Genomic DNA, 14288 nt, shown 5'->3' with positions numbered 1-14288 from the left:
GGCGGGGCTGAGGAGGCTGGCGCTGGTCCCCTGAGCTCCTCTGCTCCCTTCTCAGCCCAGGTTGTCTGCAGCATTCTGAAGAAACTGGAGCGCAGTGTGCTAATGGGAGGTGATGACAGCTCAGTAGGTAGGGCTGGGATCGCTGACAGCTCGTAGCATTGCACCTTCACTGGGAAAATTGCAGCCGTAACCTGGCAGGGTGGAAAAGAAGGTGTTTGTGCAAAAGCCGTTCCAAGCGTTTCGCCACGGGGATCACGGTCGTGCTAATATTTATTCTACCTTATGCACCGGGATCTCCTTATTTTGGGAGATGTGTTTCGGGGAAAAACTCACAGTCGCTTTATTTTATGAGGGGAAGAGTGTTACAAAAAAAATGTTCCCGAGGAATTTCTCCAGCTTTCTCGCTGCGGGGGCTGCCAGCATTCAGCCTGCATCCCTGCCTGCTGGGCATGCAGGCAGCAGGAGGGGAGGGAGGGAAAACCTATGGAAACTTGCACTAAAACCTATGGAAAAGGTTAAATGTGGGAGGTGAGTCCCCTCCTGCAGCTCCTTTCCCCCCAGATCCCCTTTAAAGCCTGGAGGAGAGAATTCAAGTGACTGCAGGAGCAGGTAGGGCTGTTCCTGGATGACCTGTTGTCCTTGGTGGCCCTGTGTAGGGCAGTCAATGTGGATGGCGTTTGCTTTGGGCTGTTTCTTGGAACCTTTAGCTGTTGGTCCTTGCCCGATGGGGAGCACTGTGGAGCATCCCTACACAGTCTGAACCATGCTGTAAGGTCTTTGCTCTGGTGGTTGGCTGGTGACAGCGGATTCCAGCTTTGCAGCTCACTTGAAGTTGTCGTGAACTCCTTATTTGTGCTTGTAGACAACTTTTCAGGTGCTTTCTTTAACATCTCATTTTCTTCCTCTCCCTCAGGGGTTGCTTTGCATGCTCCTTGGGCATCTGGACTGCTGCAGAAGCCTAACTTCCTCTTCTGGTCTGGTGTTAGTGGGCAGCTTTGGGAGAGGCTCATAGCAGGGATGGAGGAGAGGCTCTGCGTGGTGCTGACGCCAGGAGGGCTTGCACCACCTTGCACTAAGCTTCTCTCCTTGGCCAATTCAGAGGACGTCGATGCTTCATTTTCGTTGCATTCATGACTATTCTCTGAGTTGTGTCCAAGCTTGGAAACAAATAAATGTTCCTCGAGTGCCAGGGCTTTGTTTGTGAAAGGGATTTGCTCTTCTGGGAGCACTGTTGATTTTCAGGAGACTTAGGCTTTCAAGTACCTAAATCACTTTTGGAAACACGCTTGCAAATTTTTCTGAGGTACTTAGAAAATAGTTCTCATGTGTCCTCAGGCCTCCTGCAAGTTCTTTGTTAATTACATGTTGTCCATTAACCACAGCTTGCAGATCTCTGCTTGAAACTGTTGTGCACTCAGCCCCTGCAAGGCAGAGCACACAGAAAGGCAAGGTTGTATTAAAAACAGGGAAGGGATGAGCTGGGCTGGGTGCCTGCAGTGTGCCCCAGGATGGGTGAGGGCCACAAATGGCACTGGTGAGAGGGAGCAACCCTTGTCTTAGAGTCATAGCATCATAGAATTCTTTAAGTTGGGAGGGACCTTTCAAGGTCATCTAGTCCATCTAGTCTATGCAATGGCTTCTTGTGCCGCTGTGCTTCTCAAGTGCAGCACCTGTTGATTATGAGGCAAGTGATTGGAGTGCAAAGTAGCTGTGATTTCAACCTAAGTTTCTCAGGAGATACATCAAGGGATGATTTGGCTTCATTGAGAGCCTGGGGTAAGTTGTTTTGGTAGTTACTCCCCGCTTACCTGGATATGAAAGGTACATGAGAAATAAAAGCCTCAGGCAGGTGTGCCTCATTCTTCTGGGATCGTGGATCAGGATGTTGGGAGCAAGGCTGATCTTTGGGTAGCAGGATGTCCCCAGCAGGCAGCAGCAGCCTTCTGTCCTCCAGCTTTGGGTTGGCCCGGGCTCTCAAGCGAAGGCCATGGGAACAGCACAGCGATTTGCCTTCTGGAAGGAGCGCAGAATGCCCAAGGAGCTAACCACAGAAATCCAGAAACTGTTTTTTGTTGATCCCTTACACCCTGCACCCACCTCTCCTCCTCTCTCCCCTTCCTTCCACAGAACCGCCAGACCTTCAACAGCCTTAGCAGCCTTAGCACCGCAGCAGAGGATAATACCCAGCGGCTCCCCACCACCCGGCCATGGACCACAGCCCCCCACTCCCCGGAGGTGATGCCGGGCAGGACCCCCGCCTGCACCCCAGTGCCAGAGCCGCGCACGCGGGGCGAGGAGCGTGGGGTGAGCCGGGACGACCTGTCCTGCGAGGAGTCTGACGAGGGCGGTGGGAAGGAGGATGACGGGACCCCGTGGAGGGGTGGCGGGGCGGGCACCCAGAGCCCCTTCCAGCTGGATGGAGAAATAGACATCGAGCAGATTGAAAACAACTGAGGACGCGGGGCTCAGCGTGCCGGGTTCTGGGGCTCGCAGTGGGGAAGGGTCCCCTGGGGGTCAGCGCGGGTTGTGCCGCACTGCCCGCGTCCCCCTGCCAGCTGGAGGGGACGAAGCAGCTTTGCCAAAATTTCATCAGGTATTTAGAGCAATTTTGTGTGTGTGTGCGTGTGTGTGTGTGTAAATCTTGAAATTCTTTGTAACTACTGTAGCCAGATATCAGCTAGTTTGGGAAAACCGCCTGTCAGACCTTGGAGACCAGAGGGATGGTGATCACCAAACAACACGCATCCATCAGTGAGAAAACAACTTCTGCAAATGTAGGATCACGGCTGATGGATCCAGCCATGGCTTCCAGTTCACACATGTGCTTGTTTGGAAAGCAAAAGGAAAAAAAAACACCCCCGGGGAGGACTGGAAAACTGGGGGAAGAAAGAGAAAGTCAGCTGAGATTTGCCAACCGTGTAGTGGCGAGGCCAGGCTGGTGGTGGGGCTGCCGTGATGCCCAGAGCCCACACTGATCCTCCAGCCCCTGGCGGTGCCATCAGATGGAAACCGCAATTCTTGCTGAAATTTATTGATGGTAAGAGCTGGATATTTTTTTTTATACAGATTTTTAATTTTCCTTTTCTCGATGAGGATCCAGCAGCGCTCGGCCCCTCGCCAACCATTGCGTGGCTGCCACGCTCTTTTTGCTCTGACTGTGAAGTGGGTCCCTGTCCAACGCCATAGGATTACTTGACAAAAGTAAGCTGTCAAAATGCTGAAAATTCAGGTAGCAGCACTGAAAGCTTTTCCTCTCGCTGTGCCTTGTTAAAGCACAGATAAAGTGGTGACCATTACGTTTGTACGAGATACACTCCTCCATGAAATAAGCTGTCCACTTGCTAACTGGTTTAGAAGGACACATCCTTACTTTTTCCCCTTTTTCTTTCTTTTGTTTAAGTCTCTTGGAAAGCTGCACACGTGGCTTCCAGCGTCTTCTGCAGGTTCCTTGGGGCGATTTCCCAAGCTCTGCAAAAGCACAAAGGGAAAATGAAGTGATAGATCCCAATAGATCCCAACCCCTTTAGTAGGGGTCCGACACCCCACTGGGAGTCTGTAAGCCAGAAGAGGCTGAGAGCGGCCAATGCAGGTTTACCGATCCCTGCTGTTACGTTACTGCACTTTTCCTGCGGGGTTTTGGGCGTCCCCCCATCCCATCCACTCATAGCTTTATGCCTGCTTGTGGCCGCGGTCATCTCAGCTCCCTGCAGAGCGGCGCCAGGGCCTTCTCCTGTTGGGGAATCCTCCATCTCTCTTCAAGTGTCTCTCAATGCGTTGTTGAAAACAACCCACCCTGGCTGCACTCCCCTCGTGGGAGTCCCATAGCCCGGATCTGGATATGGCCCTACGTGTCAAGGGCTTTTGGGACGTGGTGTCTGCCGGCCCGTGTCCCCAGGAGCAACACAACCGCATTTTGGCTTTGAGTCTTCCTGATGTCCCAAACCCCCATACAGCCCCGGGCTCCCGCAGAGCTCAGGGCACGCTCGCCTATGCACACGCGGGGCTGTAACCACAAGGGCTCTCTTCTCCCTCCAAGGGCTGCTACCTAGGACATGCTCACCCCATGCAGTAGGACGGTGACCGAGCGGCCACCGGCCATACCCGACACAGACGTAGCATACAGTTTACATACAGCACAACACGTTTGCCTTACTAAAGACGCTTCTCCAATGAGTAATGGCCTTATACCGGGCACATTAGCTTAGACACAGACTGCAGTGACGGTTTGTAGGCCACAGTGGTGTTCTGTTGGGTGTTTCTCTGTTGGTTTCGTATGATTTCATGTACTTGTTTTCAGTTCGAGAAAGCCTTACTATAAAGAACAGAAAAAAAAAAAATCTCTCTCTCTGTAGAGGTAAAACAGTTGTGGATTTATATATATATAAATATATATATAAATAAAAAAAAAATTAAAAATATTAAATATAATATAGTACGTGCCTCAGATCCAGGGGACATCCTGTTGATTGTAGTCAGATGTGGTGCGAGTTCCATGAGATCCATTGCAGCCCAGGGGCTCCCGGGGCTCCTGTGGTTGTTAGAGGACCTCACCGGTGCCACTGGGGACCCCTGCAGCAAAGCCCTGCCAGAACGTGGTACTGCAGTGCAGGTGGAGGCCTTTGCTTGCAGCTCGCAGGCTCTTGGTCGTGAAGATGCCCATGGTTTGTTGAAGGCTTGACCCAATCCGACAGCTTCAGGATGACAGCAGGCCATGGCATCAGCAATAAGATTGCAGCAGTAAGGAAATAAAGGGTTTGGATAGGGAAACGCTTAGCACCGGTAACACACGCACGTGTTTCGAGCCTGTTCTAAGGAAGATTACATCTTGGACAAAAAGATGGGAAGAAGTGTTTGTAACATAGATTGTAATTTTTCACGTTATAGCATAGCCTCCTTGGCCAATACAGTTGTGTTTTCAGTGCTTTGTTTCAAAGCTCCTGGCTGAACAGGATAACAGACTGACGTAGGATATTCTAGGATTGTAGCAGTGCTTTACGGAGTTTATGTTTTCGATGTGGAAGAAATCAAAAGAAGAGGATGGCCAAAAAAAAAAAAAAAAAAAAAACCCACAACAAAAAGAAATACAACAACAACAACAAAAGCCTTCTGAAGCTCTGCCCCGTCGTAGCAACATCTCTGCACACTGCACAAGCGCAGAGGTATGTGCATGCTCGGGCCATTGCAGGTGGCCCCGGGGTGGGCGAGAAGACTGCTGACCTGTCCCCTCTCCATGACTTGATTGCACTAGAGCAGCTCAGTCTCAGGAAATTGCTTGTTACTTTTACTGTGTAAATAAAGCTTCCTGGTTCCGTACCCCTCGGCCCGGCCGGCCGGCGTCTCGCCTCTCTGTGCTCCCGTGCGCCGCTGTGGGTCGGAGCTCTCGTGGTGGTAGGAGGGCCCATATGTGGGGCTGGGGGAGAGCTTTGCGCTCTGATGGTGCTGAGAGAGGCAATGGGGAATCAGAAAGCTGAGTGCCGAGCAGTGTCTTCGGTTTCTTGTTTAAGGTCGGAGGTAATGATGTGCCATCCTTAAAGTATGAAGCTGAGCAAGGCAGGGAGCCCAGGTAAAGGCAGGAGGGGCCTCTGTTATCTGTGGAAATCACAGTGTCCTACAGCCTGCTCTCTGGTCCTTGCCTTCACTTATTTCTTAAACCAGAAAGGAGAGCAGCTGCGTTTCCTTAAGTGAGCGAACAATCCAAAAAGTTTATCTGCCTAACCTTAATCTGACCGACAGCCTGAGCAGAACAGAACGAAAAGGGAGAATTACAGGATGAAAAAGAAATTCCCAGTGACCCGCTGCAGCCCTAATGCTGGACCGTGGCTTACAGCATCCTCCATGTGTGTGTGGATGCACACGGAGCCGTAGACTTTGGCTGAACTGCTACCCTGAGGGTAAAAGATAGAAAAACAGAACGAGAGACGCCACTAAGGTCACTTTCCCAGATGTAGTTTATTTTATTGCAATTGAACTCCTAGCCCACATTCCCCCTCTGTCCCCGAGGGGTGCAGCCTTCGCAATGCACCCGGTGCAGAAACACAGAGCAGTGTGTCAGTGTCTGGGGTCACCTTAGCTCTGTGGGCTGCTGGAAACCGAGCTGGAATTGTCATTTACCCCCATGCTGTGCTCAGACAGCAGTAGCTGGATGCAGGCAGCATGCTGTACATACACACACGTGCTCTTTGTGTTTAAATAACCTTCCTGTGGTCCCACGGGAGGCCAGAAGCAGGTTAAAATACACGTGGTCTCATTCCATTCCACTCTAAGGCACAAAGTCTTGCCTGAAATCCAAAAATCCAGGGGGTGTGGAGCTGCTGACCACGCTTGAAAGCTTTTGTTTTTAGAAGGTTGCAAACACCATCCAGAGGCAGTGATGGTGGGGAAGCCATCCCAAATCTGTAATTCTCTCTGTTTGGAACTAGCAGCCCTATCTGCTCACCAGGCTGCCCTGCAAAGGGAAGGAGAAACCATAGGAGAACCTGTTGGAGATGTCCCCTACAAACCCTTTTTGGGTGCTGATCCAGTTGAACACAACAATAACAGGATTAGATTCACAGGACTGTGTTTATTAACGACATGACGACACAATTATTCTGTGATCTGTCATAGTGTTCCTGAATTCCTGACCCAGGGCAGTGCCAGAGAGGTGCTGGAAACCAGGATGGAAACACAACCACAGCCTTGCCCAGTGTGCTCTGACAGCCCCACGGGGGCTTTGGGGTGCCCATAGGATGCCCACCAATGCAAGGTGCAGGCACACCGGTACCCAGCCAAACTCCACAGGGCAGGACTGCTCTCCACGCCCCTCAGAGACATCCTCATCCCTAAGGGGCTGTGCTGGCACTTGGATGGCACCGAGGGGAAGGAAGCTCAAAATGCACACAGTGGGTTCGGTGTTCCCTCTGTTGAGGTTAGTCTTGGTTTAGTACCTTGGGTGAGCAGTTCAGAAGCACGGGTGTTCTGCACTCCAAGGAGACAGAGGACGGAGCAGCTGGTGGCCATGCCACATGCAAGGCACCATCCTTGTCCCTTAGCTCTCTGCAGCACCGTTGCTTCTACATCTGGCTGAGGATCGTGTCCACCGCTTCGGCCAGGTTGTTCACGTAGGCGTCAGGCTTCACCTGGGGGTGGTTTTCATCAGAGGGCCTGCGAAGGAGACAGAGGGGATGATGAGTGGGAGCAGCCTGCTTGCTGGGTCCTTCTGCTGCTGCCCATGGAGCTCAGTGGGGCTCAGGACCCAGATGGAGCCCTTGGCTGAGCCTGGGTCTCATTTGACTGCAAGCCTACGAACCTACAAAGTTCGTATGCAAACAATTCCCCTCCTGTGTTTCTGTGGGTTTTGTTTGTTTGTTTGTTTTCTCTAGAACTAGGTAAGGAAAGGAAGAATCCACTTCTGACCTCGAACCAAGCAAGGTCTGCACACGGCTTTAGTGAGTGGGGAGGATCTGCCGGGGATGAATTTTGCAAATCTGGTGGTGGTGGTGGTTTCCATCAAAAAGAGCCAGACTTGTGGTCACCGCCGTCAGCACCCCGAGCAGAGCAGCTCGAAGCCATGCTCACCAGGGATTTAACTGAAGATAGTGGCCTGCAGATGCACAATCCCATTTCACTGATTCAGCAGCATTTCTGGCTGGGAGAGGCAGAAAGAGCCCGGGTCAGTTTCCCAAACCTCACGGCCCTGTTATGGTCCTGAGGCTGAGAAACTCAACAGCTGCTGAACAGAAAACATATGTATTTTATACACTTAATGGCTTTCCTTTGGGAAAGAGTGAGAGCCCCCATGTCCAGCTCCTGTCGCTCTTGGCTCCTGTCAAGGGCCATTTTCCCAGCAGGGAACATGCATTTCCCATTGGATGCGTGGGAGGCAGAGATGATGATGATTATTATTATTATTATTGTTGTTATTATCATTATTATTATTTATGATTTGCAGAAGGTGTTGAGCACTTGCCCCACGTACCAAGTTATTTCTCCATTTGCAGCAGCACGATCCCCAGGGCTATTTCCTCTCTGCTCAAAGGCAGAGCCCCTCTCCTGCTTTTGCATGCTAGAAAGTTATACTGTGCCATAGAGAAACTGAAAGACAGCGCTCTCTGTGCCCCTGGGGTCGCCTACACATGGCTCTGTGAGCAGCCTTTGGTGTTTCATAGAATCCCAGACTCATAGAATGGCCTGGGTTAAAAAGGACCCCAATGATCATCTCGTTTCAACCCCCTGCTATGTGCAGGGTCACCAACCACCAAACCAGGCTGCCCAGAGCCACATCCAGCCTGGAAATGGTGCTGCCTGGAAATGGTGCTGCCATTAAATCTTTTTATTTAAGAGGTGAAAAGTTATTCCATGGGTCTTTATTTAATTCTCCAAGTTCTATCGTGTTCCAGGGCTGCGGTATGATAGGAGACACAGTTATGAGCATCTTTGGGTTCTCCTCAACCAAAGAAGACTTTTGATTGCTGAAGGCAAAGCAAGTCATAAAATACTGCAGAGAAAAACCTTAAAATATAAAGAGTAAAAATCCTGTGCATCCCCACCCCTTATGCACCAATCATTGTTCCTTCTGTGAGTTAACCATGAGTCTTTTATGAGTACGGAAATGTCAGTATGGTAAAATACTCTTCTTTTTTTTTTTTTTTTTTGGCAATAATCCTTAATCTCAGTGGGGATTCAAAAAAAGTAATGAACAAAACTTCTCCCCATCTTACACCTTGCAAAATGTTTATTCCCTTGCTCATACACCTGTGTGCTGCGGAAGGGGTGGGCACAGAGATACGCAGATCTATCAGCTGGAACAGAGTGAACAAGGCTCTGATAGTGCAACCCTTCCTGCAGATCAGGGCCACGCCATGTGCACGCTGTTGCCTGGCTCCAGCAAGGACTGTGGGCTGGAATGCATCAGGCAAAGCCCTGGAAGAACACACTCTTCTCTGCTCGTCCCAGGGCTGAGCCCCCATCAGTGCCACTCCTGCAGCTGTTTCATGTGGCCACTGCCTGGATCTTGCAGGACACAGCTGTGAACACATGTCCAAGAAGCTCTGGGTTTTAATCCTGGCTCTTTTATGTGTCTGTCAAAGGGAAACTGCAGGCAGTAACGCCCTAACAGCAATGCCAAGAAGCAATGCTCCAAATGCGGCCAAACCAGGCTTGTTAGAGATGGGGCAGAGAGGCTGTGCTATGGAACCATGGGGACCTGGGCATCGAGGGGCTGCAGGACGAGCAGGGATGGTAGTGAGGGGTCCTCCAACCCCTTATGGGGCTTCAGGCATTTCTCCAGCAGAAAACACCAAATCAGGAGTTTTGGTGCCCTTACATCTGCTCCAGCACTGATGGCTCTATAAGAGCCCCCACCCAGGGCCTCCATGGGTGGGTGGGAGCTGGAGGTTTGGTAGTACTTATGTCCATCAGGGCATCCCTGGGGCATGACCAGCCTCCTCCTCCCCCATCCCATGGGTCAGTGCTGCAGGAACCCAACGGCTCTCTATGGCCCCAGGTGCCAGATCCCCCACCCATCCTGGACAGGTTGGTTCAGGTCAGTGCTTCAGCACCAAGGGAACAGCAGGAGCAGAGAGTTGGCTCTGCCATGTCACCTCTTCGCACAGTCTCTTGATGAGAAGACCTCCAGCATGGGAGCAGGGCTACCAGCAGACAGCTGGCTTCCTCCTGGTGAAGCACGGAGCCAAAGCCCGGATCACAAGGCACAGAAATTCTGCAGGGGGTCTTTCACTGTCTGGGTCAGACTTCCCCTGGGGCAGGTCTGTTCTATAGGCCACTTTCCATAGGTGTGTTTCTGCACACAGAAGTGTAAATGGAGGTACCATTTAGGACAGGGATGGCTATCAGGGTGAAAGCAGCTCCATCGCTCGCATCAACCCAAGACCTGCAGAAACTTGACTTTGGAGAAGAGCAGATGGGAACCGATCAACACACAATCGCTATCATAGATGAAAATCAGCTTTTGTGTAGTCCTTTAAAAATAGGGGTGGGTAGGAAAAACAACAGGCAGGGCCAGAGCAAGGCACAAAAGTTAAGTGGAAAGAGACAAATGGTCTTGCATTCCAACGTGCAAGGCTGCAGTCATTTGGCAAACCTGGCCCATAGTGCTGCACGTCCCACAATCACTGACCTTTCCAGCAAGACAGCAAGGAAAGATCACCCACCAAAGCTCCCTGTGTTTGCACAAGGAAGCTCTTTGTGTCACAACACAGAATCCCTGCTAACTCCCCAATTAAGCAGCATACACTCCTGCTGCATAAAATTAGATAAAAAAAGATTAAAACCATCCCTCCTGACAACATATTCTTCGGGGGCTCTTAGCACGGCTGTAAAATATGTGAGATGGAGTTTAACAAGATTTTCTTTACGAGGAATGTAAACAGACACTGTTAACCTTTGCTGGTGTCTTTGGACAGATGCAGTAATTTCAGTCGGTGCTCGGAGTGAAACTCTGGCTTTCACTGACTGTGCAATTTAATCAGTTCGGCACTGAAAGTCCAAATAAATCACAGTGACTGATGGCGCACCGACGTGCAGCTGATGGATGGATGTCTGTGCAGCACATTTCCTGGCGTTACGATGGGAGCCAAACCAGCACGAGAGGCACCTGGTGAATGCGCCCAGGGCTGGAGCAGGTCCCGGAGCTTCAGGGGACGGTGCCTCATCCCTCATGTGACAGCCAGATGTCCCTCAGAATAGAAAGAGAGGATTTTCTGGTTCGAACACCAGTTTTTGGAGAGCTGCTGCGATGGCTTGTATAGAATTATAGAATTCCAGAGGGGTCCAAAGCAGAACACAGCACTTGAGGTGCTCGCAGAGGTGGACAAAGAGTCCCAACCACAAGCCATGGAGCCAAGGATGCCTTCTGCATTGCCACAGCTGCTGTGCCATTCATCCTGGCCAACAAGCCTGCACAAGGAGCACAAGCCCGGGCCGGAGACTTGCAGCAACCTCTCCTCTCTTGCCTCCCAGAACTGTGCACAAAGCTAATTGTGTTTAATTGCAACTCATTCAAATTCAAGCATCCACCAACAGGTAGAAATTAACAGCCAAATTGTTTGCTAACATCTGAGGGAAGTCTGTGGGCTCGCCTCTTAATTGCTCCTATTTATGTAAAGCTGCTGCAGCTGTATCTGAGCAGAGTAAACCTGCTTAGGTACAGCACTTCTCCAGGCAGCAGGGATGCATTGTGAAGAAGGTATTTGTAACTTCTGTGCAATATGTTGCTAGGCCAACCGATACAGCTAGAGGAAACAGATAGGACTTCTGCAAATACAACCCCTTTGTCTGGTAGGGTAAATGGGAGTTGAGATTTATTGCTTGAACTCTGCTACCTGCATCAGGGCACCTGGGGACACCATCCAACAGCCAGGCTTGCTAAAAAGCACACAAAGCACTGGGTTCTGGGAATCCTTCTAGAAGTATTGCACTGAACAGACCCTAAGCTGAGGTCTCCCTAGACTCCCAGTGAGAGATGCAAACTGTGACCACCTGCACTACACCTGGGGCTTGTCAGTAAGCTGGGGTGAGCTGCAGGATCAGCTGCTCTGCACTGACACGTGGATGCATCCAGGGCTGCAGTGCAAGAGCAGCACAGATGGTTCCAATAACAGCAAGTCTCCCTCTCCTCCTCAAAAGTTAAATGCACGTTTGCTGTTTGCTGAGGAAGTCTGAGTGCTGCCCCTGCTCTGCCAAAGCCTCCAGGGTGTTTGCAAGCACCATGAGACTCAGCCTGCCTGGATTAATCATTGGTGACCTGCGTGGTTCTGCCAAGTGACCTCACTCCATTCAGTAGGAAATCATTTTAGACGCCCCCAAGAAAGAATTTGGGCACAACAGTGTTCTTTGTGCATACCTACACACAGATGTGCATCTTTGATGCGAGCAGGGTGTTGGTTGGAGGAGCTCAGTATTACCTGAAGGTGGCAAAGGCTGATTTCAAGGGCTGAGCTCTCAGCTCAACATCTTACTCTGTCCAGTGGTTTTCAATGAAGACCTTCTTGGAAGAGAATATTTCTTTGCATTCCTTTAATACATTCTTTGTGTAATCCATGTTAGATGGGCAAAGTGAATGCTGGCTTCTGTATCTGCACGGCACTGCATGGAGGTTAAAGCTACAGAGATCTGGTAGACCTGGGTACTGGCAAGAAGGGAACTCTGTGGATTATCAGGGAATCTCAGTTTAAGAGTTTAAACGTCCTTTGGAGAAATACGACTTCACAGAATCAGTAAGGTTGGAAAAGACCTCTGGGATCCTCTAGTCCAGCCATCAGTTTAAGAAGGATTAGGCCAAAGTTGCACTGATAATGTGGCCCTCTAAATGAGGCACAGCATTCTCACCCAGCAAGCCTGAGCTACCTTGCAGACAGCGGTGTATCTCATCTGATGGCGCTCCCTGAATGGAACTAATGTGGGGTACTTCTCAGAAACTGCTGGTCCTTTTAAGGTGTAAACTTTGCTACTCTTATTCCACTTAAACAGTTAAATCATCATTTCCCACCGATTATTTGGAACTCTTTGCAACCTCTGCCGTTGGCCGTTACAGAAGCAGGGATTGCACCCAAGTGAGGAAAAAGGCTGAGTGCACGTCACCAAGATGTGATGTAGGCACACAGCTTCCCAAAGATGCAGCCCACAGCGCTGCAGCAGCTGCCCAAAGGGCTGGAGCATATCAGTGGTTCTGCTTTGGGCCTTCCTTAGCACCAAGAAGAACAGCGAGCCTTGTGCTGGGTGCCCGCAGCCTCTGAATCACTGTACAGGGCCTGTTTGGGGAGCAAGAAGTACAGAAAACAATGTGATCCTATGTAGGAAGGGGTCCTGGCACCGGGCAGGACGTGTTGGGGAGCGTGGGGCTGAAGGTGTCAAACCACATCTGCCTGTGTTTGTGCTTAAGAATGGATTAGGGAAAGCACGCTAACCCAACAGCGTTAGCGTAAGGATTAAATCCCCAGCGCTGTTGGCTCCCGGCCCTCTGCAGGTTTCCACCTACTTCCTTCCATCTCCCAGCCCTGCTCCTCCTTCAGATCAGACCAAACTTGCTGCAGTCCTTAAACATGAAAGCAATAAACAACCACTTTTAACGCAAAGAAGAACACAAACAAGAGCAGCGGCTTTGAGGCCGCTTCACCTTCTTGGTCTCAGAGCTTTTGCATTCATCCACTGAGACTATTTTCTTCCCTTTGCATCACCTTCAGGTGAAGACTAATCCTCTGGAGAACAACAGGCCCGTCGTAGGCCTGCAAGGTTTTAGCCTTGCAGGAGTTGCTTCTGTAAGCTAACCTGCCTTGAAATGAGGTTTATTTACGCAGCGTGCTCCATACCTTTGAGAAAAGCTGCTGCTTAAAATACCTCAAAACATGGCTTAGTGCTGGAGGCAGAGCAGCCCAGAAGGCTGCACTCTGCACAGACTGCTGAATTCTCGCAAGGCATCTGAGGGTGGAGGTATTTGCCTATGAAATAGAACAAAATAAAGCCAAACAACCCTCAATCCTTTTCAAACTGCATCCAGGACAGAGCAGAGAAATCCGTGGAGGGCCGATCAGCCCTTTGTGCTGCTTTTTCCCAGCCAGCATTAAGCAGCAGCTTGAAATGTAGGCTTGGTTTGTGTGGTATGTAGGCTTAAACGTGAAATAAAGGTGTTTCTGAAGCGGACTGCTCAAACCCTCATGTGGAAAGGACTTTCTAGATCATAAGGAGACTTCATCTTCATTAAGTAAAACATTAAAGGAAATGTTCTAACTTAAAGCACCATACATTAATGCTTGGCAGTGTGAGGGGTTTAATTGCCTCTTGCTTTCCCACCATAAATTACAGCCTGCAGCTGATGGAAGGCCTTCCCCCAGCCCTGCTGGTGCACCTCACTCCTGTTCCATGCCTTCACTCTGGATGGAAGCAGAAGAGCACCATGGAGGTGTCCAAAGTTCATAGAGATGGGAAAGTTTGGAGAAGGCAACAGGGATTTAAGCATGGCACACGTTTGAGATGAGTAGCTCGTTACACAGGCAATGCTCTGCAGGTTTTGTTGCTGTGTACATGAGGATGGAATAACTGGCTGGTATGGGTTAAAGATGCCCCATAGTGACCCAGCATTACACATTCAGACAGGAGGTATCCATTGACACTCTTTGTTTGCCACTGAGCGATGCCTGCATCAAATATACGTGGGTATATCTATCTATATAAGTATATATATATATATATGTCATTTCTCTTTATTATTGCTTGCACTAAGTGACCCCAAACTGCCTGTGCAACCCTGTCCGGCAGCTCCTGTGACATCAAGATGAGCAGCACCATTATGA

General features: G+C 50.2%; 2 protein-coding genes across 5 annotated transcripts in view; one reads left to right on the top strand and one right to left on the bottom strand.

The window, feature by feature from the left end:
- Positions 1 to 5313, top strand: part of FAM53B (family with sequence similarity 53 member B) — a 50186-nt gene extending 44873 nt beyond the window's left edge. For all 4 annotated transcript variants that reach the window (XM_040702814.2, XM_015289061.4, XM_046943173.1 and 1 more), the window contains one exon: positions 2128 to 5313. In XM_040702814.2, the coding sequence (XP_040558748.1) occupies positions 2128 to 2454 (327 nt within the window). In that variant the 3' untranslated portion in view covers positions 2455 to 5313. The remainder of the gene's footprint in view (positions 1 to 2127) is intronic.
- A 1229-nt stretch (positions 5314 to 6542) lies between these two features.
- LHPP (phospholysine phosphohistidine inorganic pyrophosphate phosphatase) overlaps positions 6543 to 14288 on the bottom strand; it is a 67850-nt gene continuing 60104 nt past the window's right edge. The window contains exon 7 of the mRNA XM_424063.8: positions 6543 to 7143. Within this exon, the coding sequence (XP_424063.4) occupies positions 7053 to 7143 (91 nt within the window). The 3' untranslated portion in view covers positions 6543 to 7052. The remainder of the gene's footprint in view (positions 7144 to 14288) is intronic.

Source organism: Gallus gallus, chromosome 6 (assembly GCF_016699485.2).
Source record: "Gallus gallus isolate bGalGal1 chromosome 6, bGalGal1.mat.broiler.GRCg7b, whole genome shotgun sequence".
NCBI classification, from domain to species: Eukaryota; Metazoa; Chordata; class Aves; order Galliformes; family Phasianidae; genus Gallus; species Gallus gallus.
Note: the sequence above shows the minus strand (reverse complement) of the source record. Positions and strands in the feature narration are given on the sequence as shown.